The sequence below is a fragment of the Sceloporus undulatus genome, chromosome 2, assembly GCF_019175285.1.
Source record: "Sceloporus undulatus isolate JIND9_A2432 ecotype Alabama chromosome 2, SceUnd_v1.1, whole genome shotgun sequence".
In the NCBI taxonomy this organism is placed as follows: Eukaryota; Metazoa; Chordata; class Lepidosauria; order Squamata; family Phrynosomatidae; genus Sceloporus; species Sceloporus undulatus.
Genome location: NC_056523.1, coordinates 383,921 through 409,512, shown reverse-complemented (window position 1 = coordinate 409,512; position 25,592 = coordinate 383,921). Strand labels below are relative to the sequence as shown.

Sequence of the window (25,592 nt, the reverse complement as noted above, 5' to 3'; positions counted from 1 at the left end):
CTAGGGTTCCGAGGGTCTTCTTGGCAAGATTTGTTCAGAGACAGCTTGATGACTTTGCATCTGAGGCTGGTTTTACTGTGGCTTCAAAAAAACGAATGAATGCCCAGTGGGACTGTCTGCATCCGCACTGGAGAAATTAACACTGCTTTAACTGCCACAGCTCAGTTCAGAGACAGCGCCGTTACCATAAAAAACTATAAATCCCAGGAGTTCCACAGCAAGGAGCCACAGCCATTAAAGCGGCATCAAACTGGGTTAACTCTGCAGTGCAGACTCAGCCCTAATGTGTGTAGGGAGAAGGGCGAGACCTCTACCAGAATAAACTTATAGCTGGGGGAACCAAAGAAAGGGAGACAGATATTTTAAAGTTTTATTCTTCCGAAGTTTTGGGGTGGCACAGATGGCCCCCACTCGCCCACCCCACGGAAGAAAAAGTACAACAAGATGGAGCCCGTTGGGATTTGGGGGTCTCTGGGGCCAACCGTGTCTTGCGGAGAGATGGCTTGGCCATCAGGACTATTTTGGGGGGCTTGGGGGGCATAGTGTTTAAAAGAGGGGTGGAGAGTAAAATTATAGAGATCTGAAAGTGAGCCCCCAAAATCTGGCTCTATAGATGAGGCAATGGCACCCTCTTGTGGCCAGAGGAGGAAATTCATAAAGACAGAGACAACCATTTCTAGGGGAGGGAGTCTTAAAACAGAAATTAACCCCCCCCCCCCCAATTTAACATCCTCAAGTGCATTTAAAAAATTGGCCAGTCCTGGGTTCAAATCAAGCCTGGCACTCTGCACGCACCCAGAGACACCACAGCTGATTTTGCAGAGGCTCAGCTAAATCTTGGGGGAAATTGGGGGGAATCATTCCCCCAACAAAAAGGGAAAGCAGGAACAGGAGTGATTGGGGGGGGGGCCTCTGGAAAGAGCAGCTTTTTATTAAATCAATATGCTTCCCCAAAATAAAAAACGTGGTTTATCCAGGGGAGAGGGTGCGCAGAAGAGACGGACTAACAGAACGGAAATAAATTTGTGAGGGTTTTTTTTGGTGGTGGTGGGGAGAATGAATGAAGCCAGGCATGCTGGGGCAAAATGGGGAGTGGGGGGGGGATGATGGTTTAGAAAGAGAGCAACGTGCATGGAAGGGGCTCCCTGTTTCCTTCCCCCCAAAATCAAAAACACACACCACTTTCAGTCCCTCCTTTGGAAACTGGGAATACTGGGGGGTGGGGTGAAGGGTTATGATCTGACATGTATAATGGGGGCACTGAGGAGCATGCCCTCGGCCCATTAAGGGAAAGCAAGGGAGCAAAAATGGCATGTGCTCTCCTAAACAATGCATCGCTGACACCCCCAAATGTCTGATTCCTCTCCCACACAATCCAAGGCCCCAAGACTTAAGAGGAAGGAGGGGGAGAGTCAAATCTTTACACTTAGGGGCTGGGGAGTGCTTGCAACCCCCCCAGAAGAGTGGGAGGAAAGTGGGGGACAACCCAACCCCAAGCCAACCCACCCCCTTTTCCCTCCCTCCCACCCCAAATTCCACCCCTCCTTGCATAGATGAGGGCCAAAGTGCAGATAAACCAGTATTTCTCTTTTTGGGGGGTACAGGGGGGTGAGAAATTCAGTCCTGGATAGACTTGGGGGTGAGAGAAGGCGTTTGTTCAGTCCTTGGGGACATTTTTTTTTGGGGGGGGGGGAAGAAAATAAACCTAACCGGAACCACTGGATAACCGTTACTGAGGCTAAAAGAAAATACAAATGTGAGGGTGCCCCCCCTTTCCTGTCCCCAGGGATTTAAATGCAGGGGGGTAGTGATTAAAACAAATAATCCTATTATTGTGGGAGGGGTCTGTCGTGCCATGGGGGGATACAGAGCCCCCCCACTGCACCCCAACACTAAGAAATTAACCCCAACTACTCACGTCTTCAGAGTCCAAAAAAGAAAAGGATGTTAAAAGAGGTCAAAAGAAAGAAGGATTTTTTTGGGACAGGACCTCCACCTCAACCCCCCAAAAGCATAGAGGGGTGACAGTGCCCCCCGCTAAGGGAGCCACAGCAGCCCTATTAATCGTGGAGTACCTTGACTTTAAACCTGATTCTGAGCAGTGTCCATGGCTGCGGGCGGCTCTGGCCACGTATGGGTTGGGGGACCTGAGGAAGAGCCTCCCGCCCCGCCGCTCCCCAAAATTTGGGGAAGGAAGGCTAATCCAAAGCACACGTTCCCCCCCCCCCCAATCCCTGCTCCAAAGAGTGCCCCTAAAATCCAGGCATGGCAGAAAGAGGGATGCATGGGGGGTTTGGAGGGCTGCAGTGTCACGAGGAAGAGGGCGAGGAGGGTCCAGGATGTGTGGGTGCCAGGGTCTGGCGCAGAGTGTCTATGCGCCGCTGTCCATGAAGGGCCTTCCCCCTTGGTCTTTGCTCCTTCTCCTCCCTGGAGTGTTGTCTCCTTCGGGGGTCCGGTCAGGACATCTGGTGGGGGGCTTCCAGCATCTCCATCAGGAAGGTGTCGATGGGGGTGTCCCCAATCAGCTTGAAGAAGAAGAGGTGCTCCAGGCACTTTAGGCCAATCGAACGCAGGGCTGGCAGGCGGAGCAGGAGCTTTGCAAACCTGCAACAGATGGGGGCAGGCATTCAGATTTGGAACAGAGCCCCCCCCTGGACATCCAGCCCAACCCTCTTCTTCTGCCATGCAGGAATACAAAGGATCCTAGAGTCGGAACAGAACCCCCAAGGGCCACCCAGTCCCAAGCACTCACAAAGGATGACCACTGGACCTTGGTTTAAAGACCTCCACAGGAGGGAAGCCCTCCAAGGCTGTCCATTGCCCTGTTACACCAGGGACACAATGAGAGCCATTTCTGAAATATCTGCTGTCGTGAGGAAGAGGGGGCAAGCTTGATTTCTGCTGCCCCAAAGACCAGGACATGAACCAGTGGGTTCAAACTGCAAGGCAAGACACTGCAGCTCAACATCAGGAAGAATTTCTTGAGTGTAAGGGCTGTTTGGGAGTGACACAGACTCCCTCACAGGGTCCTTCTCTGGGGGTCTTCACACAGAGGTTGGTGTGTTTTAGTTGTGCATTTCTGCCTCTCCCTTCCAAGTCTCCATGAAATTGTTGTTGTGTGCCTACCCTGAAGGCACCAGTTCCTATCTCATTTTGGAAGCTAAGCAGGGTCAGCCTGGTTATTCCTTGGAAGAGAGACCGCCAAGGAATACCTGGTGCTGGAGGCTCTATTTTAGAGGAAGCAACCAGAAAATAATAATAATAAATCATAAATAAAACTTTTATTTGTATCTTGCTTTTCTGTAACTAGACAATCAAAGTGGCTCACAACATATTAAAATCCACATTTGCAACATTATGTCCCAAATTCCCCCCCTTAAAACAGGATTAAACATGTTACAATTAAAATATCTATTAAAAACAGAATAAAAAAATATACCAAGGACAGAGCGGTGGGCTATTCTAGGATGTGAGGGCGGTCATTCTGTGGCCGGGCACTTTAATCAGGAAAGGCCTGCCGGAAGAGATCCGTCTTGACAGCTTTTTTAAAGCTGTCTAAGCTGGCAATTTGACGGATCTCGTCTGGCAGACCGTTTGGGAGCCATTGCAGAGAAGGCCCTCTGGGAGGGAGCAGTTAGTCTGGTTTTCAAAGGCTGCAATAGATTCCTCCCAGAGGACCTGAGGGTGCAGCGGGGCGGATTATATGGAAGCAGGCGATCCCTCAAATAGGTTGGACCCAAGCCATGTAGGGCTTTAAAGGTTATAACCAAGACCTTGTACTGTGCCCGGAAACTGATAGGCAGCCAGTAAAGAGATTTTAAGATGGGTGTTATTCGGTCACTCCTAGTTTTTCCGGCGACCAGCCTGGCTGCCATATTTTGCACTAGTTGAAGTTTCCGGACTAGGCACAAGGGTAGCCCCATGTAGAGCGCATTACAGAAATCAAGTCGTGAAGTTACCAGTGAATGTACAACAGTCTCTAGGTCCTTTGCTTCCAGGAAAGGACGCAGCTGGCGTATCAGCCGGAGCTGATAGCAGGCGCTCCTGATCGTTGCATTCACCTGATTTCTCATGTGAAGCGACGGATCTAGGAGCACCCCCAGACTGCGAAAACAGTCCTTTGTGGAGAGCGTGACCCCATCTAGGACTGGAGGTTGCAACCCTATACCTGGTTTGGGGGCCCCTTCTGTAAGTACCTCAGTTTTGTCTGGATTCAGCCTGAGTTTGTTTTTCCTCATCCAGCCCATTACCGCCTCAAGACGTTGATTGAGGGGAGAAATGCCATCTGTTGTCATAGCTGTTGATCAGGACCATGGAGAAATATATTTGGGTGTCATCAGCATACTGATAACCCTGCCCCATGTCTGAGAATGATTTCTCCCAGCAGCTTCATATAAATGTTGAATAGCATCGGGGACAGTATGGCGCCTTGAGGGACGCCACATTTGAGCTCCGTTTTCGAGGAGCGACTGTCCCCGAGCATCACCCTCTGGAATCTACCTGAGAGGAAGGACCGGAACCACTGGAGTGCAGTGCCACCAGTTCCTAACTCTCCCAGGCGTTCCAAGAGGATGTCGTGATCTATTGTGTCGAAGGCCGCTGAGAGGTCTAGAAGCACCAACAGCGTCACGCTTCCTCTGCCAATGCCTAGACAAAGATCGTCAGCCAGAGCAACCATGGCAGTCGCCACCCCAAACCCTGTCCTGAAGCCGGTTTGAAATGGGTCTAGATCATCGGTTTCATCCAAGATGGCTTGGGGTTGAAGGGCGACAGCCCTCTCGATCACCTTGCTCAAAAATGGCAGCAAAGAAACAGGCCTATAGTTGTTCATATCCAGGGGGTCCAGAGAAGGTTTTTTTCAGGAGCGGTCTAACAACCGCCTCTTTTAAGCAAGTTGGAACACAACCTTCCCTAAGGGATGCATTGATGACACTTTCAAGAAATGCCATCAAGGCATCACCCCTGGACGGCCAGTCATGATGGGCAGGTATCGGGGGGAAATGTCGTCTTCTTCACATTTCCATGGTTCTGGTCCACGTCATCGGTATTCACAAACTCAAACCAATCCAGTTTAACCTCAACAGCGGGTTGGCTGTTGTCGGGTTAAGCAAAGGGTTCTGCACAGGTAGAACCTGTGTCAGTTCCCTTACCACCCTAAACAGCTCTGCTAGGCGGGACTCTGCAGATGCGATACATGCAGAGGAGAAAGATCTCTGCGCTGCCTGTATCACCTCTCTATAGGTACGAAGAAATTTCCTATGATGAGCTCTGTCAGATAAATCAAGTGTCATGCCAGTCACGCTCTAGTCGTTGTCCAACCCACTTCATTTTCCTCAGATCTTCAGCGTACCATGATTTAAGATTAGGAGCAGGTTGGAAAGGACGCTTGGGAGCAATTGTGTTGATGGCCTTGGCGAGATCGGTGTTCCAGGTATTAACCAAAGCTTCAACAGAATCATCGGCATTACCAACCAAGGAACCCTCTAAGGCTTTCTGGAATCCAGTTGGTTCCATTAACCTTCGAGGGCAGACCATTCTAATGGGTCTTCCACCCCCGACAGGGCAGACTGTGGCTCTTAGTTCAGCCTTAACCAGGAAATGATCCGTCCACGACAGTGCGGTGGTATTGATCACCTGCGCCTACGGATGGATATTCCTGTTCCGTACTGAAGACTGCATTGAGGGTATGACCTGCGCAATGCGTTGGCCCGGAAACCAATTGGGATAGGCCCATGTCTGTCATGGAATCCATGAACTCCAGAGCCACACCTGTTAAACTGGTCTCAAGTGGGATGTTGAAGTCGCCCAGAATTATAAGTCTGGGTGATTCCATCAACAACTCCAAGACCAGCTCTGTCAGCTTGGATAGGGAGTCTGTTAGAAAACTGGGTGGATGGTATATTAACAGAATCCCTATACTATCCTTGGTTTTCAGGCTGAGGTACACACACTTGAAGCGGTCAGTTTTCCGGATAGGTATCCTAGGCCCATTACACATGGGCACCCTAGGACGGACTCAGTCCGTGCTAGGGTTAGAAAGGGGTGTCTCTTCCAGACGCCCCTAACCCTACCACGGACTGAGTCCGTAACAAATGGTGGCGGTCGTTCCACACGGCCGCCGCCATCTTGACGTAGCAGACGCTCTGCATCCGCACGTCGCGCCCCGGAAGTGACGTAGCGAGTGCACGACTAGCGCCTCACGGAGTCTCTTCCGGGGCCCAGGAAGGAGCACGATTTTCGCACTCCTTCTCTGCAGCGTCTGGGAACCGCGCCGTGTGGCTGCTGCAGTTCCTGGACACTGCAACTGGCGGCGGCGGCAGACCGCCAAACGGGCCCTAGTCAAGGTGAGATTATCTCTGTGGACCAGTGCCACTCCGCCCCCTCGCCCACTTTCCCTTACCTGCTCATTAACAGAGTACCCAGCTGGGAAGACTCGATTCCAAGTGATGGCACTATCATCCCCCAGCCAGGTCTCTGTGAAACAGGCCAGGTCGGCTTCCTCATCCACAAGGAGGTTGTGGATGATGTGGGTCTTATTCTTTACCGGCCTGGCATTACAAAGGAGCAAGGTAAGGTTCTGTGACATGGTTGGTAAGCTCCCCAATCTATTCTGGGTAACAGAGTGAGCTGAAGGTGGGATCGCTTTCAGACATCGATCCTGCCTTCAGAAAAACCTCTTCTGAGATTCCCTGATGATGATAGCCCTGTTTAAATATTTGAAGGGATGTCATATTGGGGAGGGAGAAAACTTGTTTTCTGATGCTCCAGAGACTAGGACCTGGAACAATGGATGCAAGCTACAGAAAAAGAGCTTTCACCTCAACATTAGGAAGAACTTCCTGACAGCAAGGGCTGTCCAACAGTGGAACACACTCCTTCCTCGGAGTGTAGTGGAATCTCCCTTCTTGGAGGTCTTTAAACAGAGGCTGGATGGCCATCTGTTGGGATGCTTTGATTTGGATTTCCTGCATGGTAGGGGGTTGGACTGGATGGCCCTTGCGGTCTCTTCCAACTCTGTAATTCTATGATGATGATGATGATGATGATGACCTAAATGCCCTTAAAAGGTAAAAGTACCTCTGAGGACCACTTGCCTAAGAGACCTCAATAAAATCCATGGGGTCATCCTCCCAGGTGCCCCCCAGCCTAGTTTCCCCCCCCGAAGAGACCGCTTGCCCATACCTGCCCTGCTGTTCAGGGTACTTCTGTTTGCAGTAGGACTCCAGAGAGGCGTAGACCTTCTCTCGCAGGAGCTCCACCTCACCCGGGTTGGAGAGCCCCTTGGCGTCTGGAGAGTGGCATGGGAAGGAGAACCAACAGGAGAATCAGCACACTCCAAAACAGAGACCCATATGGACACACAATGACCCCCACATGGAAAAAGGAAAACCTATTTGGGGGCTCAAACCATGGTTGGCTTAAAGTCACACACAGAAACACAATTGTCCCTCGATATTTGCACCTTTGATTAATCACAGTTTTGATTACTATGTTGTCTCTTAGAGGAATCTCTAAGTCCTCAAGAACAATTCTGCCGGAAATTGTCCACAGACTTGTGCTGGAGAACCTAGAGGTTCTAAGAGAAAACACTTCTCTAGGCTTTTGTAGGTCCTCCATCGAGATTCTATGGTCAAACTCTGGCAGATGTTAACCACAGAATTGCCCTGGAGGATCTAGAGATTCCTAGAGAGATATTCTTTTAGGTAAAACAAGAAGTGGTTTTTTTTGCTGCTTTTCTACTTTCATCGGGGGGGGGGGGGTGTTCCTGCAGCCCTAAAGCCAGCAAATGTGGAGGGTATGCTTTATATTTTAACTAATGTGTTTTAGCTGTGTATCTATTTGTCAACTGTTGTTGTTCCCTGCCTCGATTCATGAGTAGAGGCAGGTAATAAAATAATAATAATAATAATAATAATAAACTAGAAGCAGAGAGAAGTGTCATAAACCAACGCACAGCAACCCTACCATGCCGAGTCCTTTGTCTGTCTGTCTGTCTCCTACACATACACAAAGCCACTTTGTCTCTGCAAGGGACACAAAAAGGGCCAGTGCCGACCCCCATGGGTGCCCCCCAGGCCCCTGACCTGGGTTGAAGAGGATAATGGCTCGGAGGCACCCCAGCTCCGTCTTGTCCATCCGCATGTCGCGCATCTTGGACACCAGTTCGGTCAGCACCCTGCGGAGGACGGAAAGAAATGTGGGAAGGAGGGAGAGGAGGCATGGGTTACTTGAGAGGTGATGCCCAGAGGAACACAGTGGCAGGCATCCTTTGAAAATTCAATATTCACATAGAAATATGCTTGGAGAAGGAGCAGTTAGATGTTTGCAGGTCTTGGCACCTCTAACTGCTCCTTCTCCAAGCTTATTCCTGCGTGAAGGATGGTTCCCAAACTCTGGTCCTCCAGAGATTTTGGACCTCAGCACCCAGAACTCCCATCCAACTTGATTGACAGAAATTTTGGGAGCTGAAGTCCAAAACCTGGGTGGGCTGAAGTTGGGGAACCGCTGAGGATAGCTTAGGGATCTGGGTGTGTTTTGTTTGGATAAGAGGAAATTGAGATAAGAGTCATCCTTAACTGAAGGGAAGTCACACAAAAAGATAGAGGTGGCTTGTTTTTTACTGCACCAGAGAATGAAACACAAACCAATGGATTCAAATTACAAATACAGTCACCCCTCCGTTTTTGCTGGGAATCCGTTCCCTCTTGAAAATGGAAATTGCAGATATTCAACCCCATTGGTTTGAATAGTGGCACGCATCCATGGGCGCACACCCATTGCTTCCCCCTCCATTTGCCCCTCGCGAGTAAGCAAGGGTTGGGGATCCGAAGTCTGTGAAAATGGAGGGGCAACTGTAAACAGCCTTGAAGGATGGTGGAGATCTTTCTCTCTTTCTTAGGAGATCATTTGGAGATTTTGGAGGATGGCCACCTCTCAGGGGCTTTAGTTGTGGATTCCTGCACAGCAGAGGGTTGGTTTAGATGGCCTTTAGGGTTCCGTTCCAACTCTAAGGTTTGACAAAGAGACTGGAACAGGAAAACCTTCCTTCTGTCTCCATTGAGGCCAAACAGCATGAGAATTAGGGTTAGCCAAGGACTGGTACAATCTGTGCACCTTTGCTAGGATGGCTTCTTTCCCCTGGAAACTTTCCACCGAAGAGGAGGCGATGGCTGGTGGATGGACCCCCACTTTGTGTTTGTTGTTTTGTGCCCCCAATTCATTTCTGACTTACGGCAACCCTAAGGCAAACACAGTACAGAGCTTGGCAAGTTTCCTTGCAGGGGCTTTGCCACTACCATCCTCTGAGACTGAAAGAGAGCGACTTGCCCAACCATTGGGGGCGGGGAGAGGGTTGGATTAAAAAGACCCAACAGGCCATAAGGGGGCAATCCGCTAGAGGGAGAGAGAAGCCCTTTCCACCCCCCTTTGCCCCCTCCCACATCCAGCCTCCTACCTCCCCCAACCCTCCTACTCCCAGGCATGCCTCCCAAGGGCACCTGTCAAAGATGGCTCCCACGCCGGCGCTGTGAGCACTGTTGCGGTGGACATGGAGGCCTGTGGCCAGCAGAATCCCGTCTTTCACTGAAATGGAGCGGTGCGAGAAGGAGGCGATCAGCAGCTCGTTCCAACCTGCCATGGAGCATTATTATTATTATTATTATTATTATTATTATTAACTTATATCCTACCTTTCTACCAATGCAGGGACCCATGGCAGTGGAGTAGAGAAGAGTTAGTGGATGAAAGGCTGAACCAGTCACATAGAGACCCCCAATGGGCCCCTTGGGGGGGAGGGCAAACTCAACTGGACTGGACCCCTGTTCCCCACCCCTTTGCCAGCAGGCAGGGGCTTGGGGGCCTCCCAGCTAAGGAGGTGGGCACTGTTCAAAGGTGGCATGGAGAGCAGCAAGCTGAGCCCTACGGATGCTCCACTAGCCCCTCACTCACCTGCCCGCAATAGGATGACCTGGTCGTCGAGGGGCAGTTCGGAGAAATGGGGGATGCGCTTGGCCCACTCCACCAGCGTGAAGAGCTGCTTGTCGGCTGCCTGGCAGATGTTGGTCACGGGGTCGTTGGGCTGCGAGAGCCGGCGTAGAAGAGGAAGACGAGGAGGGTGGGTGGGGGGCCTTTGCCAAGGGGGGAGCATTGCAAACACCCCTCTCCCCACTTCAACCCCCCTCAGCACTAACTCATTACCTCTTTCTTGAGGTATATAGCCAGCCCTCCATCTGACCCACAAGGTCCCAAAATTTCCGCTTCCCGAGGGTCCCTCAACTAATTTGTTCACAAACCTCCTTTTGGGACCCCTCCAGGGAGCCTCACACTAGACATCTGACCCCCCCACCCCAGCCTCAAATGCACGACTTCCATGCGAGACCCTCCCACCCGACTCTCCCACCGTCCCTGGTAGCCTAACCTCTGCAAGCCCTGCTGGTATTTACCTCGCTGGTGTCAAACGTCTGGGGCGAGCGTCCCGATCCCGCTGCCCCCCGCCAACTCACCGAGCTGCCCCCCGTGCCGGATCCGTCAACGCTTTGGTCCGACTTCTGCTCGACGGCCAGCTCGGCTTCCAGGATCTTCTCCACAGGCATGTCTTCATTGGCACCGCCCCCAACCAGGTCCCCCTCCCCTTCTTTGTCCTTGCCGCGCTGGCGCTCCTCTTGCACCGCTGGGTGGGAGGGCAGGTGGGGAGGCATGAAAAGAGACTGGGGTCAAAGAGACAATCCAGAAGGCCCCTACTCCTCTTACTATTGATCCCCAAAGGGCAGAAATGGGATGTGGCGCACTCTCGGATGCTTCTCATTGACATCCTCTAACAGGATCCAAGTGCCAACTTTGTCACAATTTGGAGGAGGAGGAGGAAGGGGGGGCAGATGGAATAAGGGGACTGACCACCACCAGGCCAGGCTGCACAGGCAGCAAGCGCGGTCCCCTTCCTGTCCTGAGAGGCAAGAGGAGGACCGAGAGTCATGCCTGATGCTGCCTGGCCTGGCACTGGCAAGGGAACCGCCACCAAGGCTCCCCCCGAACCCCGAGGAAGCCGTGGTGGGGACCCCCTGCTGTGGGGGAGGACGAACACAGAGATCAACCGCTGCCACTGCTCCTGGAGAACACCCCAACTATTGGCACTGCCCTTCCATGGAGCCAGACACCCCCAGCCCCACATCCATCAGAGTCACGGAAGGCAATTCTGATGAGTGGCTCCCCTCCAACTTGGCTAGGGTTCCCCCCATCCACGAAAGTCTGGGGCCCTGTGGGTGGAAAGCGGCCCCCACACTGCCAACTGGGAGGGGCTGAGTCCCACCTAGACAGCCCATGGGGCCATGAAGGCCAGTCTGGTTCCCATTCCCTGGCATGCAGAACCATCTCCCAGGGGCTTCTGAGACCCTTCCACCAACGCCCTCTGTGCTCCACCTGTCCCCCATCCCCACCTCTATGAGGCAAATGCTACAGAGAGGCCACCAAAGCAATGCCAGCAGAGGAGTCCAACTCACAAGTGCCACCCTGCTGTCCCCTTCCTGTCTCATGGCCAGCCTAACCAGCTGCCTCTCAACCTCCCCCTCTGCCGCCATCCCTCCCAGTGTCTGTCCCCAACACCCCTCTGGGGCCTGCCCCCTCCCCGCTACCTTCGCGCTTCATGCCGGTGGCCAGGCATTTCTGGTAGCGGCAGTACTGGCAGCGGTTGCGCTGGCGCTTGTCCACGATGCAGTCCTTGTTGTCGCGGCAGGTGTAGGTCAGGTCCTTCCGGATGGTGCGCTTGAAGAAGCCCTTGCAGCCCTCGCAGCTGTACACCCCGTAGTGCTTCCCTGGTGGGGGGGCCGGGGGGCGCCAGAAGGAGGAGGAAGGCGGGGACTGAGTGTCGGGTCAGCTCTGCCCCTCCCTCCCTTGCCCTCCCGGAGGCTGCGGGGCTCCTTCCTCAGCCCCCCTCTCCATCGGCACTCTGTGCCCTGTCCCCTTATCTCCACTTCATCAACTACCCACCCCGATCACCACAGCCTGGCACTCAACTCCCAAGCTTCCCATTAATCCAGTTGGTCAGGACTAGGTTGGCAACAATCACCCAGAGGAAGAAATTCTGCTAGAACATGGCCACAAAGCCCGAAAAACCCACAAAAAACAATCACCCAGAGGACTTGTAATGGGAAGAAGGAGGGAAATAAATAAACATAATAATTTAATTATAATAATAATTTATCTTCAGCCACCCACAGACTGTGGAATGACCTGCCAGGAGAGACTGGACAGCAGGATATGGCCTCAGAATTTCTAAGAGCACTGAACACGCTGTCCAAATTTAAAACAGCATTGAAGTCCAGTGTTTTCTGGCAGGCCTATCCAGATGATTTTTAAACTATGATTGTTAAATGATGAATTTTAAATGCGGATTGCTTTAGAATGTGTATGTCTTATTTACCCTTTTAAACTAATGTATTTTAATTGGCATTATGCATTGTTTATTTGTTGTTGTTCCTTGCTGCTATCCATAGGGAGGGGCAGGTAAGAAATTATAGTGATCATGAGGCAAAAACTATCACGGGGTTTTCTTGGCAAGATTTGTTTGGAGGGGACTTGCCCCTCTTGCCTTCCTCTGAGGCTGAAAGACTGTCACTTGCTCAGGGTGACCCAGTGGGTTTCCCCAGCTGAGCAGGGATCTGAACCCTGGTCTCCTAATCCCACACTGAAAGCGTTGCACTTTGCTGTTTCTTGGGATTTCTCGACAGGTTTGTCACTGCCTTCCTCTGAGAGTGTGTAATTCATGCCCATTCAAAGCCTGGTCTCCTAGTCCAGCACTCAGACCACTGCCTCTAAAAAACAGTGTATTCTTTGTTAGACTGATTCAGAGCATTGCAAAAAACACAAATATAAAGATCTTTTAACCTGGCAGAATACCTCTCTAAGAATCTCTAGATATAGATCTGCCAGAAGTTGACCATAGAATCACGCTGGAGGACCTACAAATGCCTAGAGAAGTGTTCCCTCTAGAACCTTTAGGTCCTCAAGTGTGACTCCATGGTCAACTTTCACTGGAAGGTGACCACAGATTTGTGCTAAAGGACCTAGAGATTCCTGGAGAGAACATAATAATCAAATTGGCAAAAGTCAAAACCGTAAACGTGGAGAGCTAGCTAATCGTAGTTTCACTGTGTACCCGATTTGACTGATTCAGATTCTGGGCCACCGGTGATTCGCATTCAGAATCAGGGACAAATCATCGAATTACGTGGCCTGTTCCAAACCATCACAAAGAGGAACACAACAGCGCAATCACAACGAGAGGCACCACTCCTGGAACAGGCCATATTGTTTTCCTTTATTCCTATACCCATCCCCTTAGTGCCCAAAGATTTAGATACTGTCCAAAAATGTAGGATTTGTTCCGAGACCCTTCCCTGCCCCCCCCCCCCGTTGTTGGACTTTTTCTGAGGGGCTGCATCTCACTCTTGTAGGTCTAGTCCCTCACCATGTCTCCAATTCTGCTCTCCGTAAGACTGCCATCTCTCATAATCCAACTCGGTCTTTATCTATACAGGTTGATGAGTCTTCCTTACCCAAATTCCAGATATTGAAAATTCCAAAATCTCAAATCGTCCACATGGGTGACAGAAAGAGCAATTTGCTGTCTGATGGTTCAGTGTACACAAATTTTGTTTCATGCACAAAAGTATTAAAAATATTGCATATAAAATTTACCTTCAGGCTACATGTATAAGGTGTACAGTCGGCCCTCCATGTTTGTGGATTTGACTTTTGTGGATTTGATCATTTGCAGATTTGATGAATAGGTTCTCTTTAGGACCTCTAGGTCCTCCAGTGCGACTGACAGAAGTTGACCATAGAGATTCCTTGATCAAACATTTCCCTAGGCATTTGCCTCCAGCACAATTCTATGGTCAACCTCCACTTGATGCTGACCATAGTAGAGTTGTGCTAGGACCTAGAGATTCCTGGAAGGGTGTTCTTTCAGGTAAAAAAAAATAGTGGGTTTTTTGTGGTTTTTCCACTTTCATGGGGGTCCTGAGCCCCTAACCCCAGTGAATGTGGAGGGCCAACTGTAAATGAAACAGAAATGAATTTCACATTTAGCTTGGGCTCCATCTCTAAGATAGATCATTCTATAAATGCATACAGTATATTCCAAGATCCAAAATAAATCCAGAACACAAAACACTTCTGGCCCCAAGGGTTTTGGGTAAGGGAGATTCAACATGTATGTCGATATCATTGTCACCATCATCCATGTTATCTTTGTCCCTTTTCAGTTATAGGAAGACTGTACCTCCTTTGTTGAAACAGCTTTATTGGCTACCAGTTTATTGCCAGGCACAATTCAAAATGCTGGTCATGACCTATAAAACCCTATAAGGCTTAGGTCCAGACTATCTGAAAGATAGTATCTCCCCATAAGAACCTGCCAGGACCCTAAGATCTTAAAGGAAGGCTTTATTTTGGTCCTGGCACCATCTATGTCTGGGAGATGTTGACCATAGAGTTGTTCAAGAGGACCTAGAGATTCCTAGAGATGTTTTCTCTCAGGTAAAAAAATTGAGTGGGTTTTTATTTGCTGTTTTCCCACTTTCACAGGAGAGGGGCTACATCAGCAAATATGGGAGGCCCATTGTAGTTTTTAAAGAATTTTATATTGGATTATATTTTGATTTTGGATTTGTTTTTATTTTTAAAAAATGTTCTGGCTTTTTTTGCTACTCGTTCTGGGAGCTGACTGGCAATCCTGCCTTGGGAGAAAGGGGGCATACAAATGAATTAAATGAATAAAGTCCCACAGTCCTGCCTCAAAGCCCATCTGTAAAGACTGGGAAGCTAGTGTTTCTGCCCACAGCCCACCCACTACCATGAACCAGACCATCCAGAGTCCCCCCCTCCCTTGGAAATGCCAACACCAACTCAGGTTTCCCGCACACCTGACGACCGGTCTCCGCAGATGGCGCAGAGGCGTTTCCCTGGCATCAAACCTCCGTGGGGGTGGCTGGGCACCACCCTCATGCCCAGTGGGGGCTTCACGTCATCCGAGCTGCTGACCGAGTGGAGGCCAGAGAGGTTGACTGTGGAGTTGATCTGGAAGGGCATGAGAGAAGGGAACGTTGGACTGGTCCTGCCCAATGCCTCAAAATAACTGTAGTCCAGAAAGTGGGTATTCTGGCCCCCTACCCCTCTGTAGAAGCCCACCATGGGTACAGAGACTGGGCCGCTCACCTGAGGGCTACTGACAGGACCGTATCCGATGGAGGGTGTCGCAGGGAGGCCGGGGGATCCCATGGAGGAACTGATGACCGGGAAGGGTGAGCCCAGCCCTCCGATGGAGGTGGTCATGGCCGACCCGATCATGGAAGGGTGCAAGGGAGCTGAGGGCTCAGGCGGCGGGGACGTCCCGGTGCCCCTCAGGGGGGGAGAGGAGCTCAGGGAAGAGCTGTCAGGACTCCGGCAGTCTTTAAAAGAGGAAGAAGAAGGGAAAGGGAGGGAGGGGGGGAAGGGAGGGAGGGAGGGAGAGAAGGCAGAAGGCGGGTTAGAGTGAAAAGGCAGCACCGTGAAATCAAGGGGGGGCCCCAAAGCCCCCCCCCCCCAAATCAGAGGGATCTCCCCAGTCTCCACCCTGCCAGCCTTTCCCCAGAAGCCCCCACCCTGGGCACCCTCCACTTCCCCTCCGGATATTGTGCAAAACCACTAGGAAACACGCGGGCCCAAGGCAACTTCCTGGCCGCTTGCCTTCGGCTCGGGGGGAAGGACAGGGAGAGGGGAAGGCACCCCCCCAAAAAAATATTATTATTATTATTATTATTACATTTACTTACATGCCACCTTTCTCCCAATATAGGAACTGAAGGGGAAAAGTCCTGCCCCCCAACTGATCCCCCCGCCTGAACAAAGTGCTTCTTCTTTAACAACTACTGCAAAGAAATAAAGCATGACTAAAGGCTCAACCATCACCACACAACACCAGTCACCGGAGCTACTCCCTCCCTGGATTTGGAGAAAGAAATGAGTATTAAATCTAATTATTTTCCAAAATCACACCTAAAACATCCAACAAAAAACCCGCATAAGTGGTTTCTGAATGGAACGAGACGGAAAATTGTTTTTGCCCTTTTCTCAAGCTTCTGTATGAGGTCTGGATGTATGCAAGGAATCTACATCTAAAGCAATTGGACAGGCAGACAAATCTACCTGCCTATCCTCTATATGTCTTCAACGTAGGAAGCCGTCTTCACAATGAAAGGGGCAAAAAATGAGTCTAAAATTGAGATAACAGTTCCAACCGTTTGGAAAAACTTCATTTTGGATACTGAATTTTGGAACCGATACATAGCTGGGATCTACAGTTTAGTACTACTGATGAAGAAATACTGAAACGGCTTCAAAATCCTGCCACCATTGCTATCCATTTACTATTTACAGTTTCCACAATTTCTTTGCTATATTGCCACAACATTTACTATTACATTTTGATCATGGTATCTCCTCTGCCAAGTAAGTACAGCTTCCCTGTGAATTCTGACCTGATAGTTGTTGGCATGGTCCAGAATTTCAGTGTTTTCAAACTGCATGAGATGCTGCAGACTGGGTCAGCCAGAAAGACCAGCAGAAGCACAAGACGTAATAAACCATCTGGGGCATAAAATGCTGTTTGAAAACACTGAAATTCTGGACCAGGCCAACAACTATCAGGTAAGGATGCACAGGGAAGCCATTGAAATCCACAAAACCTGGACAACTTCAGTGGAAAGACGAAATCCTGAAAGTGAACAAACTTTGGCTACCAGTCCTGAAAAACAACACAATCAAGACCCAGCAAAATGTAAATGAAAAAACTCACTCAGGGTCCGGAGTTTTCCCAGCAGATAATGGGCCCCTAATGAAGCAGACACAATCCCTTTTTGTATTTCCTCCAGCCCTGAGGCCTTGCCACTCAACAACAGAACGCTACACAGATTAACAGGGAAATGCTTCCGCTCAACCAACCGTATATAAACCCCACTCTCTTCCATGCCAGCATTCTCTGAAGATGCCAGCCACAGATGCTGGTGAACCATCAGGAATAAACTCTCCTAGAACATGGCCACAGACTCCCCAAAACCACAAAAAACTATGGATGCCAGCCAGGAAAGCCTTCAACTTCACAATACAGTTTGACTCTCTAGGGATCTCTTGGTCAGTTGTTCCCAAACTTTAGTTCTCCAGATGTTTTGGACTTCAGTTTCCAGAATTCTTGATTGTTGGCCAAGCTTGCTGGGGCTTCTGGGAGTTGAAGTCCAAAATACCTGGAGGGCCAAAGTTTGGGACACTGCTCTAGGTCCTCCTGCAAAACTCTGCAGGAGGTTGACCACTGAGTTGTGCTGACGGAGAACCTAGAGGTCCCTAGAGAAAACACTTCTCTAGGCATTTGTAGGTCCTCCAGCGTGATTCTGTGATCGAAAAGGGCCTGAAGCCCCTGGCTGGGAAAGAGGAGAAATAGTCTCTAGATCAAAGGAAGTCATGGTGCTATTCTGTTCTGCTTTGGTCAGGCCTCACTTAGAATAATCCTTTGTCCAGTTCTGGCCCTCCAGGTAACAGCCACCCCTGCTTCTGGACATCCCAAAATGCACACCGCTGGGAGTTCCAGCAGCTTTGAAACCCCACAAGGCCAGGTGGTTAACAGCAAACTATTCCAAGGGGAAATTGTCTTTAGAAAGTGTTGTATGGTTACTGTGGGGCTATTTGTTTTCCCCTGGCACAGGTGCTGCGCTGGCTGGGGGATTCTGGGTGCTGCTATCCCAAAGAGTTGGTTTTTTGCATTCGGTTCTAGGGGAGGTGAAATTACAGTTGGCCCTCCCCATTTGTGGCTTTGACTTTTGCAGATTTTCTTATTTGTGGTTTTGATTAATATGTTCTCTCTAGAAATCTCTAGGTCTTCCAGCGCAACTCTGCCAGAAACTGACCAGAGAGTTATGCTGGAGAACCTAGAAGTTTCCAGAGAAATATTTCTCTATACACCATGATTCTATCATCAACTTTGGGCAGATGTTGACCATAGAGTCGCACTGGAGGCCCTGGAGATTCCCAGAGAGCTGTTCTCTGAATGTTTTTTTATTTACGGTTATTCCACATTCAGCCAGGTCCTTTACCCCAAGCCCAGCAAACGTGGAGGAACTCATGTATTCAGACAGATACCTTTTGCAGGTGGTGAAAACTGGGGAAACTACTGGAACAGGGCGCCAAAACAGTCTGCAGACCCCTGCAGGAAAGCCCCTTGAAAGGTCTCCCTAGCTCTCAACAGAAGGGACCCTCAAGGGTCATACAGTCCAAAACTCTGCCAAGGAAGCTAGCACTCCAACACCGAAGTGCGCACAAGAGACAGCCATCTGACCTCGGTTTGAGAGGAGACCTTACTGTCCCAGCTCTTCTTGTCAGGAAATCTCTCCCTGATCTTCTGTTGAAATCTCCTTTGTTGGCGCTTGAATCCCTGGTTGTAGCAGGAAACAAAGCCACCTCCGTCGTCCTCCATGTGACAAGAGCCCTCCTTCCGCTGTTTTGGGGATGACTAACCCTCTTGAGCAATGCCTCCAGATCCATGGCCAAACTCTCACAGACTTCCTGCAGGCCATGTCCATCTCCCCAAGGGCTGTGGCTATGAGGGCCAGTAGATGGGCTCTGGAGTCCTTCTCAGCCAGCCGGGGATTGTGATGCACTTAATTTTAAGCTGGAGGATGGAAAAAGACTAGGGGAGAGGACAGTTCTCCAAAGGAGGGAGGAAGACTGGCCCCATTTGCACATTTTGATTTTCTCTGTTTCCCCCCCTGCAGTATGTTTATTATGGAAACATAGAATTGGAAGGGTCCTCCAGAAGTCAGCTAGTCTAACCCACCGGCAACAAAGAGCCATGGAAGATGTCCTGAGAGCTTTATGAAGGTGTCTGAGAAGAAGACCTCACCAACCAACTCTCCAGGAAACTGGTTGCACTGTTGAACTGCTCTCACTGTCAAGAAGTTCCTTTTAATGCTCAGTCGAACTTTATCCTCCTCTATAGAAAGCTCTTAGATGTCCATCGTCCAACAGCTTCATCCAGGAAGGAATCCCTCTACAAATGTTGAGCACAAATGGTCAAAGGATCCTGGGACCAGCGTCCAGCATAAAAATGCATATTTTCCAATGATATTTTTATGTCAGGTTTTTTTTCAGCCTAACATTTATTTGGGGGGGGGGGGGGGAGACCCTTGTTTGCTGCACACAAATGAAAAAAAATACCTTTTGCATGAAACCAGTCCTTTTGCACACCCACAAAACCCGTTTGCATGCATGCTTCCCAATGATATTTATTATTTCAAGGTTTTCTTTCAGCCTAAAATTCTTTGCTTGTGGATAGGAAGAAAGCCCTGTTTGCTACACACAAATAAAAAATCCCTCTGGCATGAAACCAGTCTAGAACAAAATAAATCAGCTTCTGTACAAATTATTGTCATTTATGCAAAAAGAAGGATTCTTTAGCGCAAAAAGAATAGAGGGCTTTCTTTTTTGCAAATGAATTTTTTTGCAAAGATGCCCCAAAATGTGCATTTTTTTGCAGCAGTTGAGCAATTTCATGACAAAGCGCAAAGCGGATGAGTCAACACCTCCTTTCTCTACAATAAAAAATCTGTGAGAAATCTTTGCATTCCTAGTCTTCAGGAGCCTGAGACGCATGGTGCGCATGCCCTGTCTTCTCCAGAAAAGGTCCAGAACAAGCTCTTTCTCTAGCTCTGCTCCTCAGTTTTTTAAGGGGCTGGTGGTGGCGTTTGAGTGCCCCTTGGAGCCGCACTGCCCCATCCCTTCCCCTATAATTCCCCCTTTTTTCATTCTGAGTACTCCAACCACAACATCACGCTGGCTCTAAACATATGCTGATCCTATCATGAGGTGTATTCCGAGGAGATTAGCCACTACAGTCAGCCCTCCACATTTGCGGCTTTGACTTCTGCAGCTTTTACTATTTGTGGTTTTGATTAATATGTCCTCTCTAGGAATCTCTAGGTCCGCCAACCAAAGAGTTGCAATGCAGGACCTAGAGATTCCTAGGGGAAACATTTCTCCAGGCATTTGTAGGCCTTCCAACGGGATTCTATGGTCAACTTACAGAAGATGTTGACCACAGAGTTGCCCTGGAGGACCTAGAGATTCCTAGATAGGTGTTCCCTCAGGTAAAAAAAATAGTGCTTTTTATTTGCAGTATTTTCTACTTCAAGGGGGACTTAAGCCCTAACCCCAGCAAATTTAGATCATAGAATCACAGAATCCTAGAGCTGGAAGAGACCCCAAGAAGGGCCATCCAGTCCAACCCCATTCTGCCATGCAGGAACTCTCTATCAAAGCACCCCCATCGACAGATAGCCATCCAGCCTCTGATTAAAGACCTCCAAGGAAGGAGACTCCACTACACTCCGAGGAAGGAGTTTGTTCCACTGTCGAACAGCCCTTACTCTCAGGAAGTTCCTCCTAAGGTTGAGCTGGAATCTCTTTTCCTGCAGCTTGGATCCACTGTTCTGGGTCCAGTGATGGTTTTACTTTGCTAGGACCCTGACCTGGATTTTGTTCCTATCCATTGGGGAGTTCTTGTGGGGCGCTGGGGTCTTTGGGTCAAGAGCACTTCTGCCAAAATTTGGATTGTAGAAAAGAGGAAGATGTGCAAAGCTGAGAAGCCGCAGAGTGGCCCTCTGCCTGGCCTTCCTTTGGAAACAAAGATTTCGCTGGATCTGAGACCTAGTGCCTGCTGGTCAAGACCAAAGACAAGCTGATCAACATTTCCTCCCGTTAAACACCAGCTCCACTTGCTCACAAAAGGGCCGGCTCCTTGGCAAAGAGAATCAGAGAGTTAAAAGAGACCCCAAGAATGACCATCCAGTCCAACCCCATTTTGCCATGCAGGAACTCAATATCAAAGAATCCCTGAGGGATGGCCATCCAGCCTCTGTTTAGAAACCTCCAAAGAAGGAGATTCCACCACAATCTCCGAGGAAGGAGTGTGTTCCACTGTCCAATAGCCCTTACTGTCTAGAAGTTTCTCCTAATGTTGAGCTGGAATTTCTTTTCCTGAAGCTTGCATCCATTATTTCATTGTGTCTTGTTCTCTGGAGCAGCAGAAAACAAGTGTGCTCCCTCCTCAATGTAACACCCCTTCAAATACTTAAACAGGGCTATCATGGCACCCCTTAACCTTTTCTTTGCCAGGCTAAATATCTCCAGCTCCTTAAGCTGCTCCTCAGAGGGCTTGGTGGTTCCCAGATCTTTCACAATTTAGTTCCCCTCTTAACCTTCATGCCCCTCTTAATCTTCTCTTCTCCACGCTTAGATATGACAATACAAGCAGGAAGGGGCTTCCAATATCAGACCAAGGGGCTCTGTGGCCCAGAATCTAATTCCTGTGGAGGCGCAACCAGATGACCAAGGAAAGCATGAGCACAACTACCCATGCCTCCCATAGAGGCAACCACCACACGGGACAGAGGCATGCTTTCCACAGATGCCACTCACACCCAACAAACCTTTGAAATCTTAAATAAACTTGCCCCCTCAGAAGTCATCTGCAATTCACATTTCTCCAGAGAGAGAAGGTCATGCTCCACCTGGTTGGATTTCTGGCGGCTATATGTGGCTACTGCGTAGAGAAACCCTTTCCACATCGTAGGGATGGACATCAACAGGAACCCAAGCAGAAATAAAGAGGAACTCGGTCAGAGCAAGGCAAGGGGTAGGCATCTAGACACTAGCAAAAACCACCACCACCCCATCCCCACACTTTCTTCCATTAATAAGACCCCCTCTTTCTAAAATCGCCTTCCCCTCTCTAAATAACCCTAACCCTCATAATTCCACTTCCTTAACCTTCCGTCTCTACAATGGTCCAAACCACACTGCGGAAATAATCCGGTTTGAGACCACTTTAACTGCCCTGGCTCAAAGCTAGGGAATCCAGGGAGCTGTATTTACAAAAATATGTACAGGCATATAGCCTTCTAGGTCAGAGAGCGCTGGTACCACAATAAACCACAATTCCCAGGATTCCCTAGCACTGAGCCAAGGCAGCTAAAGCAGCCTCAAAGGAAATTGTTTATGCAGTGTGGTTTGGGCCAATATATGACCGGGGGACGACATCTAGACCTTTGATATGAGCCCTTTGGGGAAGACAGCCTCGGATCAACTTGTACACAGAAAATATCATATGAACAGCAAGTGAAGAAGGAGTGAAGACAGGAGGAACATCAACAATCTAAGATAAGCAGATGACACCAAACTACAAGCGGAAAGCATCACAGACCTGGAAGGCTTGCAAAGCGTTCACAAAGAAAGTCAAAGAAGAAAGCACAAAGGTAGGCCTAACGTTACACATAACGTTAAGCACAAAACAAAAATAATGACCATGGAGGAGGTACATAAAATCAGCCTAGATGAATCTGTTCCATGACTAGAGGAAGATTTGCTGTACCTTGGATCAAATACTGATCAGCACAGGGACTGCAGCCAAGAAATGGGAAGTCTAGGAATGGGAAGGGCAGCCAGGGAAGAACGAGGCAAGATCCGAAAGAGTAATACAATTGAGCACAAAAGTCAGAACGATTCAAGCCCTTGAACTCCCTATTACCAGGTAAGGATGTGGACCCTCAGGAGAGAAGAAAAGAAGAAGATCCACTTCTTTGAGATGCAGAGCTGGAGAAGAGTGCTGAGGATGCCATGGACAGCCAAAAAGAGTAACAAATGGCTCCTGGAGCAGATCAAGCCTGAACTCTCCCTGGAAGCCAAGGCGGCAAAACTGTGGTTGTTGTGTTTCGGTCACGTCATTAGAAAAGACAGTAATGTTGGGAACAGTAGAAGTCAAGAGGAATAGAGCGCACGCCAGATGGTGAGACTCAGCCAAGGAGGCTGCGGCGGCAATGACAAGCCCTGAAGGAATTAGGCAGAATTACGCAGAACGGCTGAGGACAAGAGGCCTTGGACGCATCGTCCTCTCATCCGTGGGGCTGCCATGAGCCCAAGCTGACTCAAAGGCACTTAAGACAACGACAATGACAACAACAACAACAACAGCCGCCTCCTCCTCCTCGTTGCTGCACCCACACTGGAGAAATAACCCGGTTTAACATCACTTTAATTTGCCTGGCTCAAGGCTATGGGATTCTGGGAGCTGGAGTACGTTGTGGGGCCTTGAGCCAGGGTGCTGAAAACTGGTGCCAACCCGGGTTATGTCTCCAGTGTGGATGCAGCCAATATATTTCTCTTTCTAAGTGTGCCCTATTCTTCCCTTTCTGTTGGAGAGACAGGTGGTCATAAGAACAACACCTCCACCCCCCCCCCCAAAAATGGGGTGGTTGGGAGGACTGGGCCTACCATGCATCCATGGTCTGGGGGTGAGCCTGGGGGTGAGCCTCTTCTTCCTCCCCCCCCACCAACAACCTTTATTATTATTATTATTATTATTATTATTAACCTTTATTTATAAAGCGCTGTAAGTTTACACAGTGCTGTACATAATTTTTTTTTTTAGTCAGACGGTTCCCTGCCCTCAGGCTTACAATCTAAAAGATTTATTCCTCTCTTGACCCCCTCCTGTCTCTCTCCAAGCCCCCCCAATAAAATGAGTGGGAGGGGGTCATGACCCTATGGGTGGGGGGCTGTGTCACTTGGGGGGAGACCCAGACTGCAAAAGCCAAAGCCATTTAGGAGACATCCTTAATACAGCTGGCCCTCCACATTCACAGCTTTGAATCATGGAATCACCGAGTTGGAAGAGCCCCAAGGGCCCTCCAGGCCAAACCCCTTCTGCCATGCAGGAACTCTCAATCCAAGCATCCCTGCTGACAAGGAGACTCCTCCACAGTCTCCCCTGTCAAACAGCCCTTACTCTCAAGCTGGACTCTCTTTTCCTGTAGCTTGCATCCATTGCTCCATTGTGTCCTGTTCTCTGGAGCAGCAGAAAACAAGCTTGCTCCCTGCTCAATATGATATTGACCACAAAGTTGTGCTGGAGGAGCTAGCAGTCCCTAGAGAAAACACTCCTCTGGTCCTCTGGAGGACTCTGGCATGACTCTCCTCTGATCGGCCTCTGAGTGGCCCTGGGGGGCGGTCTAGAAGGTTACAAAGAGCAGCATTCTTTTCAGGGGTGATTCTTCCACATCCACGGGGCTCCTTCATGCAGAATGTAGAGAGGCCACTGCAATGATGCACCCCCCCCATAAAATCGGGGGGAGGGTCCTGAATCAATGGGGTCACCTTGGGTGAAGCCAACCCCCTTCCTTCCCCCTTTATCTGCCCTCTCCTCCACTTGGGAGGGGGGTGTCTAGACTTGTTCTCTGCTCCTCCCCTCCACTTTCCCCTGCCCCCTGCTGCTTACGGGGGAGGGCCATAGGGATCAGTGGGCCCCTATAGAGAGTGTGTGTGTGTGTGGGGGGGGGGGTTCTCTCTATCTTTTGGAGGACAGTAGGGCTCGATGGATGCCCCCTAGAGGGAGTCTGGGGGATCGATCATGGCCCCATGGGGCTACGTGAGGAGGGCGACTCCCTTTTTTCACTTGCGGAGGGGGCAGCTCCCCCCCTCTCCGGGGGCGCCTCTTCCTCCCCCACTTCATGCCCTTGTTTTGGGGGGCACCCTCCCCTTCCCTCGCCTCCGTCTGGCTTCCCATGGGGACCCTTGCCTTCCTTACCTGCTCCGGCGCGTCCCGAGTCTCCCATGGCGAGGAGCCTGCCTCCCTCTCTCCCTCGGGGGCCTGGGCCCCGACCCTCCTCCTTGGCCCAGCGCCTGGCTCCCTTGGGCCGGGCCTTCCCACAAGGCACCGCGCCAGAGGCCTAGCGCCCGCGCCGCCGCCTCAGCCTCTCTTTACCCACAAGGCACCGCGGCCGCCCCCTCGGGCCTCCTGGGCCGCGCTCCCAGCATGCGCCGCGCCAAACCCAAGCTCAACCCCGATTATTATTGTGCTGATGAGGGCAACGGGGGGACCCCGACGCCGCCCCCTCGTTTGTGGGTCTCTTCTGTCCTCTCTTTACCCACCAGGCCCCGCGCGCTCCCGGTCTCTCCTCTCGGCTCGAGCTTCCCACAAGGCACTGGGAACCAGGGACTCGGGAGGGAGGGCCTCCTCCCGGCATGCCCCGCGGCGGCCTAGTCCACTCCTTCCTGTGATTTAAGAAAAAGGGAAAATCTCCTCAGGGTTTTGATTTGCCATCAAGAAAAATGGCGGCGGTGACGTCAAGAGGCCTCCCATAATGAGCCGCTCTGCGAATAACGATTTCCCCCGCATTTACTCCCAGAAAAGGCTTCCTCAGCTAGCTTTGCCTTGCCATAAAGAAAGATGACGGCTGCGAACCCTTACCTCGTTATAGGAGTGCATTTTGTTAATCGAGCCACCATCTTTGTTGAGGGCAAAGCTCCTTCGGCGGCCATTTTCCTTCTCCCGTTCTCTATGTATAGAAACGTGCTGCCGCCATCTTGGATGAGGGTAATGACGACTGTTTCCACCCCAAGTCCGCCATCTTTCTTGAGGGCAAGGCTCCTTCAGCAGCCAATTCCCTCCCTGAGTCTCAAAGGCCTTGCTGTGGACGGCGGCCATCTTTGTTGAAGGCATTTCTGTCTCCGCCGGC

General features: G+C 50.2%; 1 protein-coding gene across 4 annotated transcripts; it reads right to left on the bottom strand.

Annotated features, from left to right (window-relative positions):
- Positions 1–356: 356 nt before the first annotated feature.
- RXRB (retinoid X receptor beta) lies at positions 357–25,146 on the bottom strand. 4 transcript variants are annotated; one of them, XM_042449881.1, is made up of 11 exons: positions 24,662–24,998; positions 15,810–15,905; positions 15,214–15,446; positions 14,922–15,075; positions 11,628–11,807; positions 10,443–10,669; positions 9,949–10,078; positions 9,498–9,630; positions 8,085–8,176; positions 7,183–7,288; positions 357–2,604 (listed from the first exon to the last, which is right to left on the bottom strand). In XM_042449881.1, the coding sequence occupies exons 1-11, from the start codon at positions 24,687–24,689 to the stop codon at positions 2,457–2,459; spliced, it is 1,527 nt and encodes a 508-aa protein (XP_042305815.1). In that variant the 5' UTR covers positions 24,690–24,998; the 3' UTR covers positions 357–2,456. The 4 variants fall into 4 exon arrangements, with proteins under 4 accessions (XP_042305815.1, XP_042305816.1, XP_042305819.1 ...); XM_042449882.1 differs by having other exon boundaries at positions 10,503–10,669; XM_042449885.1 differs by lacking the exons at positions 15,810–15,905; positions 24,662–24,998 and adding an exon at positions 25,006–25,146.
- Positions 25,147–25,592: the final 446 nt, after the last annotated feature.

Bases quoted from the DNA above. Each gene is read 5' to 3' on its own strand.
- RXRB (XM_042449881.1), bottom strand. From the start codon at position 24,689: ATGGGAGACTCGGGACGCGCCGGAGCAG. The intron at 15,076-15,213 runs GTGAGCGGCCCA...ATGCCCTTCCAG, and splicing joins GTCCTGTCAGTAGCCCTCAG to ATCAACTCCACAGTCAACCT. The intron at 7,289-8,084 runs GTCAGGGGCCTG...GCCACTCTCCAG, and splicing joins CATTATCCTCTTCAACCCAG to ACGCCAAGGGGCTCTCCAAC.